Here is a 12,223-nt window from a genome sequence, read left to right as displayed (position 1 = left end):
TACTTTTCCCTATTTTCGCCCATTGTGTTGTCACCAAGGCAGTTTGTTCTGCTTTGAGCCGGTCAATTCTCTGTACCTGTGGTGCTCCCGTGGATTATGCCATTCTCGATGAGGCGGGAATTACAGAACATGCCTCGTGAGGCCCACGGTGGCAATAGCTGTGCTACACTAATCTACCAAACAGAATATAACATGCATCTAAACTCATGCTATCACGGAGTCAGTCGTCTGCTCTCCCGAGGGCGTGCATTTGAATCTAAATTTGTGCAAGGCCTTTATTTGTACACGAGGATAGAGCTGTGCGCACATATTGAATGAACTGCATTAGCCATCGCTTCCATCCAATTGGAAGAACTTGAAGACGTCACCTAATTTTTAATGTATAGACCTGTTTTGCACTGGAAATCGGTGGTTGTTTTTTTATGTAACTTCTACTTGGAACATTTGTCTCACTGTAACAAGAAATCAAACTATAATGTTTTTGGAGGTGCGTTTTCGATTAAATAATTTATAATGAGCCTTTACATGTTTTATTTAAGCCTTGCACCTGCTTTATTTTTTTCCTTCCACTTCCTGCCCTTCCTATCTCGTGTTCATTTTACTGTATAGTAAGTAAACCGTCTGATCTATAATGGAACGTACCAAATGTGTTTGCCTGGGTATTACTGCACAGAAGGCAGCCTGCTGATCTCCTCATTGCCCTTACAATTTTCCTTTCCTGCTTCCTCCACAGCAATCTTACGGGGATTTGGGTCGGCCCGTCTGGCTGCAGGTCGCAGAGTCCGCTTACAGGTTCTCTCTGGGCTCAATTGCTGGAGGTGAGTGACATGCCTGCGCGCGCTTTTCAAGGCCGGCTCCCTGTAACATTATCTCCTCAGACGGGTGCAGACGGGCCGAGATGCCGCCCATTGTTCGGGGGCGGGATGGGAAGAGCGCCGGAGCGCTGCTGCGGCACCCCTGGCTCCAGACTGTCTTCAGGGCACAGCTCCCGTAATCACAGAGGCCTTGCAGGGCTCACGGTAATTATACGAGATGCCACCGATACACACCAGAAATCTGAAGGAGCGAAGAATGAGGAAGCGGAGATCAAAGAGATAGCGCCTAAAAAACACAGAAGTTGAAACAGAAGCGTGTCTTCATTTCTAACTTGCTGGCTTTGGTCAGTTGTTCAGTGGGATACCTAGACTAGACTGCACTGTTTCGGTTTAGTACAATAGATGTGAGCTGCATTAACAACAGCAGTGAAATATTGTCCTCTCGGTTTTTGTTTCAAAGTAATGTGATGAGGGGGTCTGTGAGTACAGACATTAAAAAAAAAAAAAGATATAGAAGGAAGGATGTGTGTGCATAAGAATCCCTTAAAGATGCACATTTTCACACAACACCAGTTTTAATTGTATTTATATAGATAGCTCTTACTACCCCGGATGAAATGTTGAAGCACTTTTCTGCCAGTGGTTGGAAATATAAGTTGTTACTGGGAGTGGTGTACATGAGAGCCTGTTAGTTGGATGAATAGGATGAAAGCTGGATAGAGAAGTGAAGGGATTCATTGGATTGTTATGGAGTTCATAGTAGTAAAACAGAGTTGGGGTGAGTCAGAGCAGTGCTTAATTTGTGCTTGTTGTTTCCGGTGCTGAGCACCGGCACTTGTTTTTGAGGGTCGGCGCTTAGTCTTCTGCCTCAAGCATTTGCTGCGAGCAAAAGACACACATGGGAAAGACGGAGGAAGACAAAAACGAAAAAGTGTCACAATGGGAGAAAGTAGAAAACTGCTAGAGTGAGCGGAAGGGGCAGGGAGCGGTTGTAAATGGATTGAAGAGGCCCGAGATGGCTTCAGGATTACGTCGCCTCAGTATTTCGTGCTCGCACATTTAAATATAGCAGCCGCGTGTTTCAGAGGAGGGCTTTGGGCACTGGCACGTTGTTATTTACAAATTAAGCACTGAGTCAGAGTTTGAAGTTATGGGATGTTTAGAAAGATAAAAAGGATGCATTATAGAGTAGTGGTCCGGGGGGGGGGGGGGGGGGGGTTGGGAGAATATATATATTTGTTTCTGAGATAACTGATCTTCTGGAGGGAGGTAGGAAAGGTATCACTCACAGTCGAAGATCCCCTTACCTAAAGCCAGTCTTCAGTTAATTGCCCGGAGGAGTTAATGAAGGGGTTGTGCTGCTGGATCAAAGAGCCTCTTTCTTGCACACATTTTTTCTTCAAGGATCTGTGCTTTGGATCCTGGCACTCCTGCCTATTATCCCCTCTACTCTCATTATTCCCTACAGCCTGCATTTCTTATACCATGGATTTTTTTGTATATATATTCTCTCTGTTTTTTTATACTGCACCGTTGAGAAGATGATTTTGTTCTTTCATTTTCTCTCCAGGCCAGTCATGGCAACATGCACAATAGTAAGGGCGAGATTTTGGGCTTGCGTGCATTAGAAGTGACTACCCATGAGTTGCTACTAGCAAGCCCCATGATTAATTGGACTAGTGGTTTTTAGAGATGCTTTGGAAATGTAGGTCCTATGCAATGCTGTGTCTAGGTAGTAGATGCTATCTCCTGAATGGACAACACAAGCAAACATATCGTGTACTGCATTCCGTAGTCTTGGATAAAAGGTACTGCTTACATGTCATGCAAAGGCTAACTAAACAAAACTGATAAAATGTGTAAAATGTGTCAACCATAGCTGAATGCCTTACTAAAAGGAATAAAATATGAATATAATATGAACTGCAAAACTAAGCTAAAACAGAGGTGTCCAACCCGGGTCCTAAAGGTACCCACGACACCTCATAGATGTGGATGAGAGTGTGATATAAAATGGCCTATCTCAGATCATTGAGACAGAAACAAAGACATTATGGCCCTCAATATGACCCTGCTGGTCTTAAGACTGCCGGGTTTGTGGCGGCGGTCAGACCACCAGTACCAGCACCTTACCGCCACAGGACGGACTGGTGGTGCTGGCGGTCCTAATCTGTCAGGGCAGCGCTGCCCTGGGGATTACGTCTCCTCTCTCTGCCAGCGGTTTCCGCCATGAAACGCCCGGTCGGAGACGGGGTGCAGGGGTCCCCGGAGTGGGCCCTGCACTGCCCATGCACTTGGCATGGGCAGTGCAGGGGCCCCCCTAGCCAGGCCCGTCGCAAAGTTCACTGTCTGCCTTGCATACAGTGAACTTTGCGACAGGTGCTAGAGCACCCTCTGCACTACTGCATTGCTGCTGGCTCATTTACGAGCTGGCGACAATGCTGTAGGTCGTTTCCCGCTGCACCAGTGGCCGCCCAGTGGGAAACTCGTAATGGGGCCGACAGGGAGCCGACCACACTGATGGCAACCTACCCATTGGGACTTCAGCGGACGGGCTTTTCTGTCCACCGAAGTCATAATCAACCCCTATATCTTGGGAACACTGTGAACACAGGTAACTGGTCCTCCTGTCATGACCAGAAGACTACCAGGTTGAGCTGGCAAGGGCCCTGGTAATTACACTTTTGGATAACGTTATCATGTTCACTGAGCCTCCGTAAGTGCCAATCGATAGGCTGCCAGAATGTATCTGAACCAGCGAATGAGAGACCACATAAAAACATCTCTGAGAGTGCTTCTCTACTCCCAATGGGTGCAAAGATCAAATGGAAGGTTTTTTTGCACCATGCATAGGCTATCGAGACTAAGGACCAGGATAGGTGCAAAGACATGCACCACACAAAGCGTCAAGCCAGGGAGTACACACAGGGATTGCCCTTCTGATCACCCAGTGAGCCTTGAGATAGGTGAGACTTGAAGGCAGACCTCTGGCTATTGAGGTCTCCAGGCAGCAGAATCTCTGAGAGCACAGCAAAGGTACAAACGCTTCAGGACAAGGCTGAAATCAGAACCGTTCTAGTGTCTATTAAACTGATTTCGGTTAATATTGAAGTTGCAGTTGAAAAATATCAGAAAGGAGCCGTTGAATTGACTTTAGCTTTCTCTTCTGGCCTTTGTATGTTTTCTGACCCAACTACTGCACTCTCAAGTGACAGAAAGGCGGTAATGAGTGCTTTGTATAAATAAACACTACTAGTTAAATAGTTAATTCTCTGCCTGCGCTGTAGAAATGGCAGCACTATAGGCTTTCCCAGTGCTTTGTTATGGACATAGTTTACTTACTAGTGGCTATGCTGTTTAAAATACATTTAGAGGTCCTGTGTTTTTTGTTTCGCCGCAATCCTAGAGGTTGCAGGAGTGGCATCAAATGCATTTCGTCTCTGTTCACAGTACGGGAGGCAGAATCTCATGACTTTCGACTCTACCGTGCCCAGTGACCATTTTTTAAATAGGCTTTATTACAAAGTCATGGTTGCCACGTGTCCATAAGCTGTAATTGATAACGGGCATACGTTATTAGCCGAATGTAGTTCGAGATGGATGCATCCTTCTTTTTAAAAGTTCATTTGTGAGACAAGACAAGCGGTAGCCCTTTGTAGCCACCCCAAACAACACACCAGAATCCAGTACAAAAATTATCTGAAAAAGAAATTACACTTGTAATGACCGGGTGCAGAGTTTTACTGAGTCTGTTTGACTCCAAATTCAAATTTATAGGGAATAATATGTAATTTACACGAGTTTTAATTCTTAAGTGGAAATAGTAAGTGAACGTCAGTTTAGAGCATGAAATAATGTTCATTGTTTAGGGCAACTAAGTTTTTTTTAATACATTTCACAGCTTATCACCTGGACGGTGGATTGAACGATCAGTTTTTATATTGAGCATAGTGCTGCCTGTACAAACCATAAACTTTGGGAAACAAAGAGTTGATCTAATATAAGGCGAGACCTGACTTGTCATTCAGACAGAAAAGTGTGCCAGCTGCACCCTTCCCAGACCCTATTACAGCATGTGTGGTGAGCCTGGAGACTGTAAACTTTGCTTTCTCGTCTGGCACACACCATTGTGTCACCAGCTTAATCCAGGCGGGGAAACGTTGTGGCTCTGCAGTTGTTGATGCTTTCCTTGTTAGTTGAAGCCTTTCCAAAACATGTTTTATCAATGTTTCATATTTTTCCTTCTTATGTTGAAGTTGCAAAAATTCAACCATGTTGAGTTTTAATCAAAATGATGACAAATTATAATGAGCTGTTCTGTTTAAAATGTTTAAAAAAAAAAAACATTGATTTTTATTAGCCAGAATTTGTGAATTGCAACTATACTGGGCCTTTAACTTATCCACCATGGACATAAAACATTACCGATGTCCACAAAGCCCTAAAGGTTATTCTTGTCATTATATTATAATGCCTAATATTTGTGTACTGGTTCAGACACTCATTGTGTTGTTGCTGCTTGTTCCTAGCTGTCGGTGCAACGGCTGTGTACCCGATTGATCTTGTGAAGACACGTATGCAGAATCAGCGCTCTTCCTTTGTGGGCGAGCTGATGTATAAAAACAGCTTTGACTGTGCCAAGAAGGTTCTACGCTACGAAGGGTTTTTTGGCTTTTACAGAGGTAAATGACGTGAAGTTGGAATTTCTTTTGGCCTGGAAAATAGGAGTTACTTCAAATATGTGACTGAGACATGAAGTTTGATTAGGGTCTCATTTGCAAAATGTAGTAGTGATGCTGAATGCCTAACCTTGATTCCACTTCATGGCACCTTATCGCAAGTCCCCTCTTTTTCTCAATCCTACAGATTCTTTTCCATTGCAACTTTCTCCCCTTGTTGTTTTCTTCCTAACTTTATCCCCCTCCTCTTTTCCCAAATTTCTGCCTTTCTCAGTCTTACTTTTTGTATTACGGTCTGATGATAAAAAATAAGTCCCCGGTACTAAAAAATGTGTGCCCATGCCTACTATCTAAACCCACTGCAAAAAAAAAAGCTCTGCATGTGATCTCTGACGAAGACCTGCTTGTTGTGCAGTGGTGTCATCTTTTGTAGCAAAACTGTCCTACATGCTACAAGAATGCAGATCTAGTTTTGATGGAGAGCGGCCTCACTCTTTGCATGCACAGAGGGTGCACACTCCACTGAGCAAACAGAAGACCACCTCTTTCCTCAGATGGAGAACCAGGATTACAGGTTGTGTGGAAATACAGCACACTCCTAATTTTCCTTTTACCTGTCCCCATTTCACCAGGAAAAACCTAATGAAACCGGCTTGGGCCCTCTTTGAAGGAATACATTTAGGAATAAAAAAAGCTTTGGGGAAAACTATTACATTAATGTCTATGGGATTCAGAAAAAGTGTATGACATGGGAAAGTCTTGTGGTTGACTCCAGTGCACAATTGTGAAACCTAGCTGCTAGGTTGACTCAATAAAGATTTCTGTCATCCCCTTTATAAAACAAAATGTGCAAAAGCACCATGGTTTGGCACTGATAAACTTGGATCTTATTTTCATCCAGTACCAACGGTAAGTTCTCAAAATATTTATTAAACAACATTCGAAGCTGGAGTCCCAACCCTCACAGTGATGGGCCGTATGACCTGAGGTCTTGCTTTTTTCTCATTGAGTTCTCTTGGATGCTATTGCTAGCTTTTCACCTTGTGATATAAATTCCTTTGACTCCCATCCTACTTCCTGCACTTCCTCAGCCAATATTTCTGACCAGTGAGCCAGGGGCGTAGCCTAGTCAGTGAGAATCGAGGGGGTGGGGGGGAACAACACATACAACTTTTAAATCTGTATTATCTAACTAATTTCCTGATTCTGTTATCAAAGGAATTTAAAATAAGTCCACAAATACTTTAGTTATACTATCTGGACACTTTCCAGCTACCAATCGAACTCTCTTCAATGCCAGAGTAGGCTAAACCTAAAATAACAATGGTATACACAGACTCCAAAACCAGAAATGATCAGAATCAACCAATTGAAACCATAATGTTTGATGCTGTAGTGTTCAAGTTCATACATATACTGGATTTGGTCCCATTCCATAAGCCCACTGCTTACGCATTGTTTTAGAGGACCCCCTTTTGAGATTCTTCCAGACCTACATTGATTATACATTCAGAGCCAAAAGATTTCGAAGATTTAGTTTTTGCATTTCACACTCCAGAGAATAACATATTCATAGTATGGGATACCCCCTGGCTCAGACAGCAGTTGCTAGAGCAACGCTGGGCAAGGGTAATGTCACAGCTCCTCTTGCTTGCTGTATCACGGACAAGGAAGCAAACGAGTGTCAGCAGGAAGGGAATAAAATCAGTCAACCTTCTTTTTCCCCAGGGCAGACAAACTCTACCACAAGTTTGTACTTTAGTAATCTTCAAAACTAGAACAGTGTTGAAAGATGCCTTTTGTTCATCTGTGACTGCTAATGAATGTATTTTATGTACATTAGAAGCCAAAGAGACTGCTTCACAGCTACTATAAACCAACAGAGGCCTGGTGGACATTGCAGCAGGAGATATTAATGGCGCAGTCTGTATGTTTAAACAAGTTTGGATCAATACATCGTCTCTTCATAGAGACATGCTGGACATGACCATGGATTTGATGGCAAGAACTTATTTGCACCATTTACACTGTTTAGGGCTGGCAATAGTCACCAATTCTTTTTTCCATTTTTCCTATTAGAGACTTGGTAGCCTTAGGATGGGCATTTTAGTGTCCCTGATGTGGAGGAAGAAAAGCGCTGCAAATCTGGAGTATTTGCCTGTTGCCTTACAGCAGCAAACTCCTGCTTTCAGGTTTTGTGCTTCAAAGCTAAAGGAAATGTACAGGGAGCTATCATGATCTGCTGAGCATTCTACAGAAATGAAAGTGCAGCTACAACACAAGTGGATTCCTTTTCATTACAGGGATCCCTGCCTGAGAACATTTAAATTGGCCCCAAGTCCCCTGAAGTTATATTATTACTAATTAGCAATAGAGCATAAATCCTCCATCATGTACTTCCAAAGCCTTATGCCAGGAAAATCTTGAAAAGTCTGTACTATGATCAAACAACACAGAAATGCAACAAGAGAAGTCACAGACTTGGCAGTTAACAGAGAGTCTAATGGAGACTGGGCCTGTGGTGGCTTTGGCACACTGGCAGGAGGGATAGGACCTCCCAAAGGTAAGAAGTCTTTCCTAGTCCAAATAAGTAGTGTCAGAAGGAAGTCACATTGCCCAGCTACGTCGTGTTGTAAAAGTCCTGCTTAGGATAGTCGGCACATGACCTTTGGCGCCATACACATTTGTTTTGTTTTCAGTTCCCATTCCCCTTGCATTCAGATTTTGTCCTTATCCCCATTTGTGGGTTATTGCTTGAAACTGTCCTTGATCCACAACAGGCTGCATCAATTTCTGTGTTTTGAAGTAGGCGTTAGTTGCACCGGTGCTCCTCAATCCTGCTATGCTGGAAAAGCAGGTAAAACTTCTATCCAAATGAGAGAATATCTGAATATATTATCTTTGGGTTTCATAGAACTTACTGTATATATCGGTTCTGTCACTGCTTCTGCCATCGCTGGGTGCTCCACTTACTTTGGTCACCTTTTGCCGAGATCTCCCCTGTTGAGAGGAGGCATTTCCTGTGAGACCTCGTCCCCTGCTGAGTGGAGGCATTTCCTGTGAGACCTCCCGTATATCCGAGACTATCCAACTCCCTATCTCTCTTGTCTCCTCTCTGCCCTTGGGTATATTTCCAGGATACTTGCCTTGTGCTCTTTACTTATTCTAGTGTGGAGGTTTGGGATGTGGATCTCAGTTACCCGCTATCTATATTGCTAGGCCCAAGATTAGCACTGTGGACTCAGATGTAAATCCTTTTCAAGTTATGTAACAAGCCATCAGTAGGGTACAAGTCAATTTAATTTTAGCAAGACATGAGAGGGTGTTCCTGCTAACTAAACCTTAATGATTTGTTTAGCTTGGATTCTTTTCCTGTTGCATCTGAGAATATTTCTTCAGGCGTTTGATCAGATCCTCATTGGGATTCAATTCTTGCAGGATTTAAAAGTCTTTCAATGCTCATAACTCCATGTTTGGCACCTCCTGAAATATTTGCAGGGGATCCCACATATTTCAAGGCATTTATTCCACAATGTAAATTGCATTTTTTTTGTCTCCGCCACCGTATTCCCAACGCATCAATTTAAAGAGGTATTTTTCTCCAGTATTGGATCTTTCATAGATTCACATGCTTGAATCATCCCCGTCGTCGAGGTGGGAGCCTCACGGTAAACTTAAATATATAAAAAGCAGTAAGTCAGTAAAAATAAAACCAGTAGGCCCAAGTAGGCCTCATAGGGTATTTTACAGTCTATCCACTTTGTTTTGTGAAAAAGACCCAAACTTGAGTATCAACCAATCAGGATTCAGCCCCTCCCAAACACTCCCAACAGAGGCTGAATTCCCTCAGATTTTCTACCGCACGTCGTGTGAAGGGAGTCTCCCTGAGCTCTGCTCAGTTTTTTTCCTATTTTCTGACTGAAGATTGTTTTTTCTCTCAGGAAACTAGTTACAACTTTACTATGTCTGAAAAGGCAAAGAAGGGTCTGTTCAGAGACTGTGACAACTGTGGGAAGAAGAGACTACATATTGATGACCCCCACAAGAAGTGTATTTACTGCCTTCATCCAGACCATAAGGTGAGAGACTGCAAAATCTGTCGCACCTTTAGTCAAAAAACCCTCAAAGACCGAGAGGGTAGACTTCTCTTATGGCTGCAAAAACAGAAAGCCTTAGAGCATCCTTCATCAGACAGCGAAGAGTCACCACAAACTTCTCGCCCTCAGAAAAGAACAGGTGAGAGAGATAGAGGTGCGGATGAACCACCAAGAAAAATGCACAAAAAGACTAAACAAGTCTTAACTGAAGAGGCAGTTAAACATGGACCAAAAAAGGTTCATTCAGAACCTACTACGCCGTTACACCGGAAAAGCACCTCAAAGAAACCATCCCTGTCTCTGTCACCACAAAAAGAGACAGAAAAACTCTTTTTGGTGAAAAAACAACCGTCGACGACCGCCCCGTCGACGACAGTGTCGACGGTAACAGCGACCACGGTATCGTCGACGTTCACAACACCATCCTCACCGATGATTATGACGTCGTCGCCTTTGTCATCGACGACGATTATTACTGCAAAAATCTTCAAAAGAGCTTCGTCGGCAACCACATCGTCGACAGCGGAGGCCTCCTGGGTTCACAAATCATCCAGGGCACTCCCATCTACGCAAACTACGTCGGCGAAGCGACCGTCGTCGTTAAAATACCCGTCGACGAAGGGACCGTCGACTAAGGAAAAGACGCAGTCATGGACGGAAGCGTCGACGAGAGACCCGTCGACGAGAGACCCGTCGACGACAGTACAGTTGACGACAGTACCGTCGACGAGGGAGCCGTCGACGAGGGAACCGTCGACGAGGGAACCGTCGACGATGGAACCGTCGACGATGGATCCGACGATCACCACAGCATTAACAGTTTACAAACCTTTGGACATTTCACCAGCTCATTCCTCATACCATCATGAGGACTCCACCAGATTCTTACCCCTTTCCCTTATTAATATAGGGGACAAGCCATCTGACATTTTGCCGATGCATACATCACCAAGTAAGGTGCTGCCATACCCACCGCAACATCTTTTAGACGATGAGGATGATGACGATCAAGGAATGTTTGGGACAGCTAGTAGCCCGTCCCAACTAAATGTCAAATGTCAAGAGTTTGATGAAGAAGAGGATCAACATTACCAGCATAGTTATGCTTCAACATCTTATCCACAGGCAAACCAACCATCGCCTCTAGCTATGCCTAGCACATTAGTGACAGATTTACAACATATGTTGAAGGACTACTATAAAAGGTTCCCACCGTCAACTCAGTCCACGCCACCTAGACCTCAGAGTTACCAGCAAGCTCAAACTACTAATGTTTCAGAAACGCCACAGGCTAGTAGACCTGTAACTAGCCAAGCTCCGGAAGCTTACCTCTCGTCGGACGACGAAAGGGAAGAGGGCGAGCTAGCAGATTCAGCGGCTAGTGAATGGGACGACTATCTCGTTCCCACACCATCTCCACCTCCAGCAGCTCCAGTGGATTCTCCTCCAGAAGACATAGGAGGTTTCCATAATATCATAGAGAGAGCGGCGAAACGCTTTGGCCTGGCAATTGTTTCCCATGAAACTGAGTGTTTTTTGTATGACTTTAAAGAGCCATCAAAGAGATCTGTAAGAGCCATACCGATTGTGGATTTCTTATGGCAGGAGGGTTTGAAGGCAATGAAAAACCCGGCAACAGTGCCTTCCCAAATGCCAAGGCTAGAGAAAAAATACAAGGCCCCAGATGATTCTCCGGCCTGTTTAGTCTCACAGCCGAAACCTGACTCGGTTATATCACAGGCGGCTCAACGACGATCCAAAAACCCCTCTACACCTATTGCGTCTCCCCCAGACAAAGAGGGAAGGAGACTAGACAATATCGGTAAGAAATTCTCCTCGGTTGCTGCAGTAACGGTCAAGGCGGCCAATTCCCTCGCCATCCTGGGAAGGTACGATCGGCAGATGTGGGCAGACATGTCCGCTTTTGTAGATTCACTGCCAGAAGATCTCAAGGTGGAGGCAAAAAAGGTCTTGCAAGAGGGAGAAAGGGTTTCCGCAGAGATAATAGACAGTGCAATAGATATTTCCCTCACTGGCTTTCGACAATTAGCTGGAGCAGCAGTCCTGCGCAGACAAGGGTGGCTTAAAGCTACTTCATTCAGACCAGAAGTCCAGACTCGTGTTCTCGACATGCCCTTCGATGGAGAGAGTTTGTTTGGCAAACATGTCGATGATATGCTGCAGGCTATCAAGACGGATACCGATACAGCAAAATCCCTAGGTACCCTGCAATATAAAAAACTACCTTTTCGTGGAGCAAGGGGTAGAGGTAATTACTCCTTTCGAGGTGGATACCAACAATACAGGTCACAATATACATCTTCCTCCACAGGACCAGGACATCAGCACCATCAACAACAGCAGCATTATCGATTACCACCAGCCGCAGCTTACAAACATCCGGCTAGAGGAAGAGGAGCTGCCCGAGCAAGAGATACAGGCAGAAAGCAATGACCAGCGGATAATCTCAACACCTCCCCAATCAATATTGAAGGTTGGAGGTCGCATCAATTCTTATTTCCCCAAGTGGAAGGCTATAACATCGGACAGATGGGTACTAGATGTGGTGACCAGAGGTCATACTCTGGAATTCATCCAAACACCACCGAGTGTCCCTCCATCGGGTACACCG

The 12,223-nt window shown here is 44.5% G+C and overlaps 1 protein-coding gene across 1 annotated transcript in view; it reads left to right on the top strand.

Annotated features, from left to right (window-relative positions):
• Positions 1–12,223, top strand: part of SLC25A12 (solute carrier family 25 member 12) — a 451,247-nt gene that overhangs the window by 251,593 nt on the left and 187,431 nt on the right. Inside the window, exons 10-11 of the mRNA XM_069225331.1 lie at positions 734–818; positions 5,345–5,497. Of these exons, the coding sequence (XP_069081432.1) occupies positions 734–818; positions 5,345–5,497 (238 nt within the window). The remainder of the gene's footprint in view (positions 1–733; positions 819–5,344; positions 5,498–12,223) is intronic.

Source organism: Pleurodeles waltl, chromosome 3_1 (assembly GCF_031143425.1).
Source record: "Pleurodeles waltl isolate 20211129_DDA chromosome 3_1, aPleWal1.hap1.20221129, whole genome shotgun sequence".
Taxonomy (NCBI): Eukaryota; Metazoa; Chordata; class Amphibia; order Caudata; family Salamandridae; genus Pleurodeles; species Pleurodeles waltl.
The sequence above is the reverse complement of the archived record's forward strand: the minus strand, read 5'-3'. Positions and strand labels throughout refer to the sequence as shown.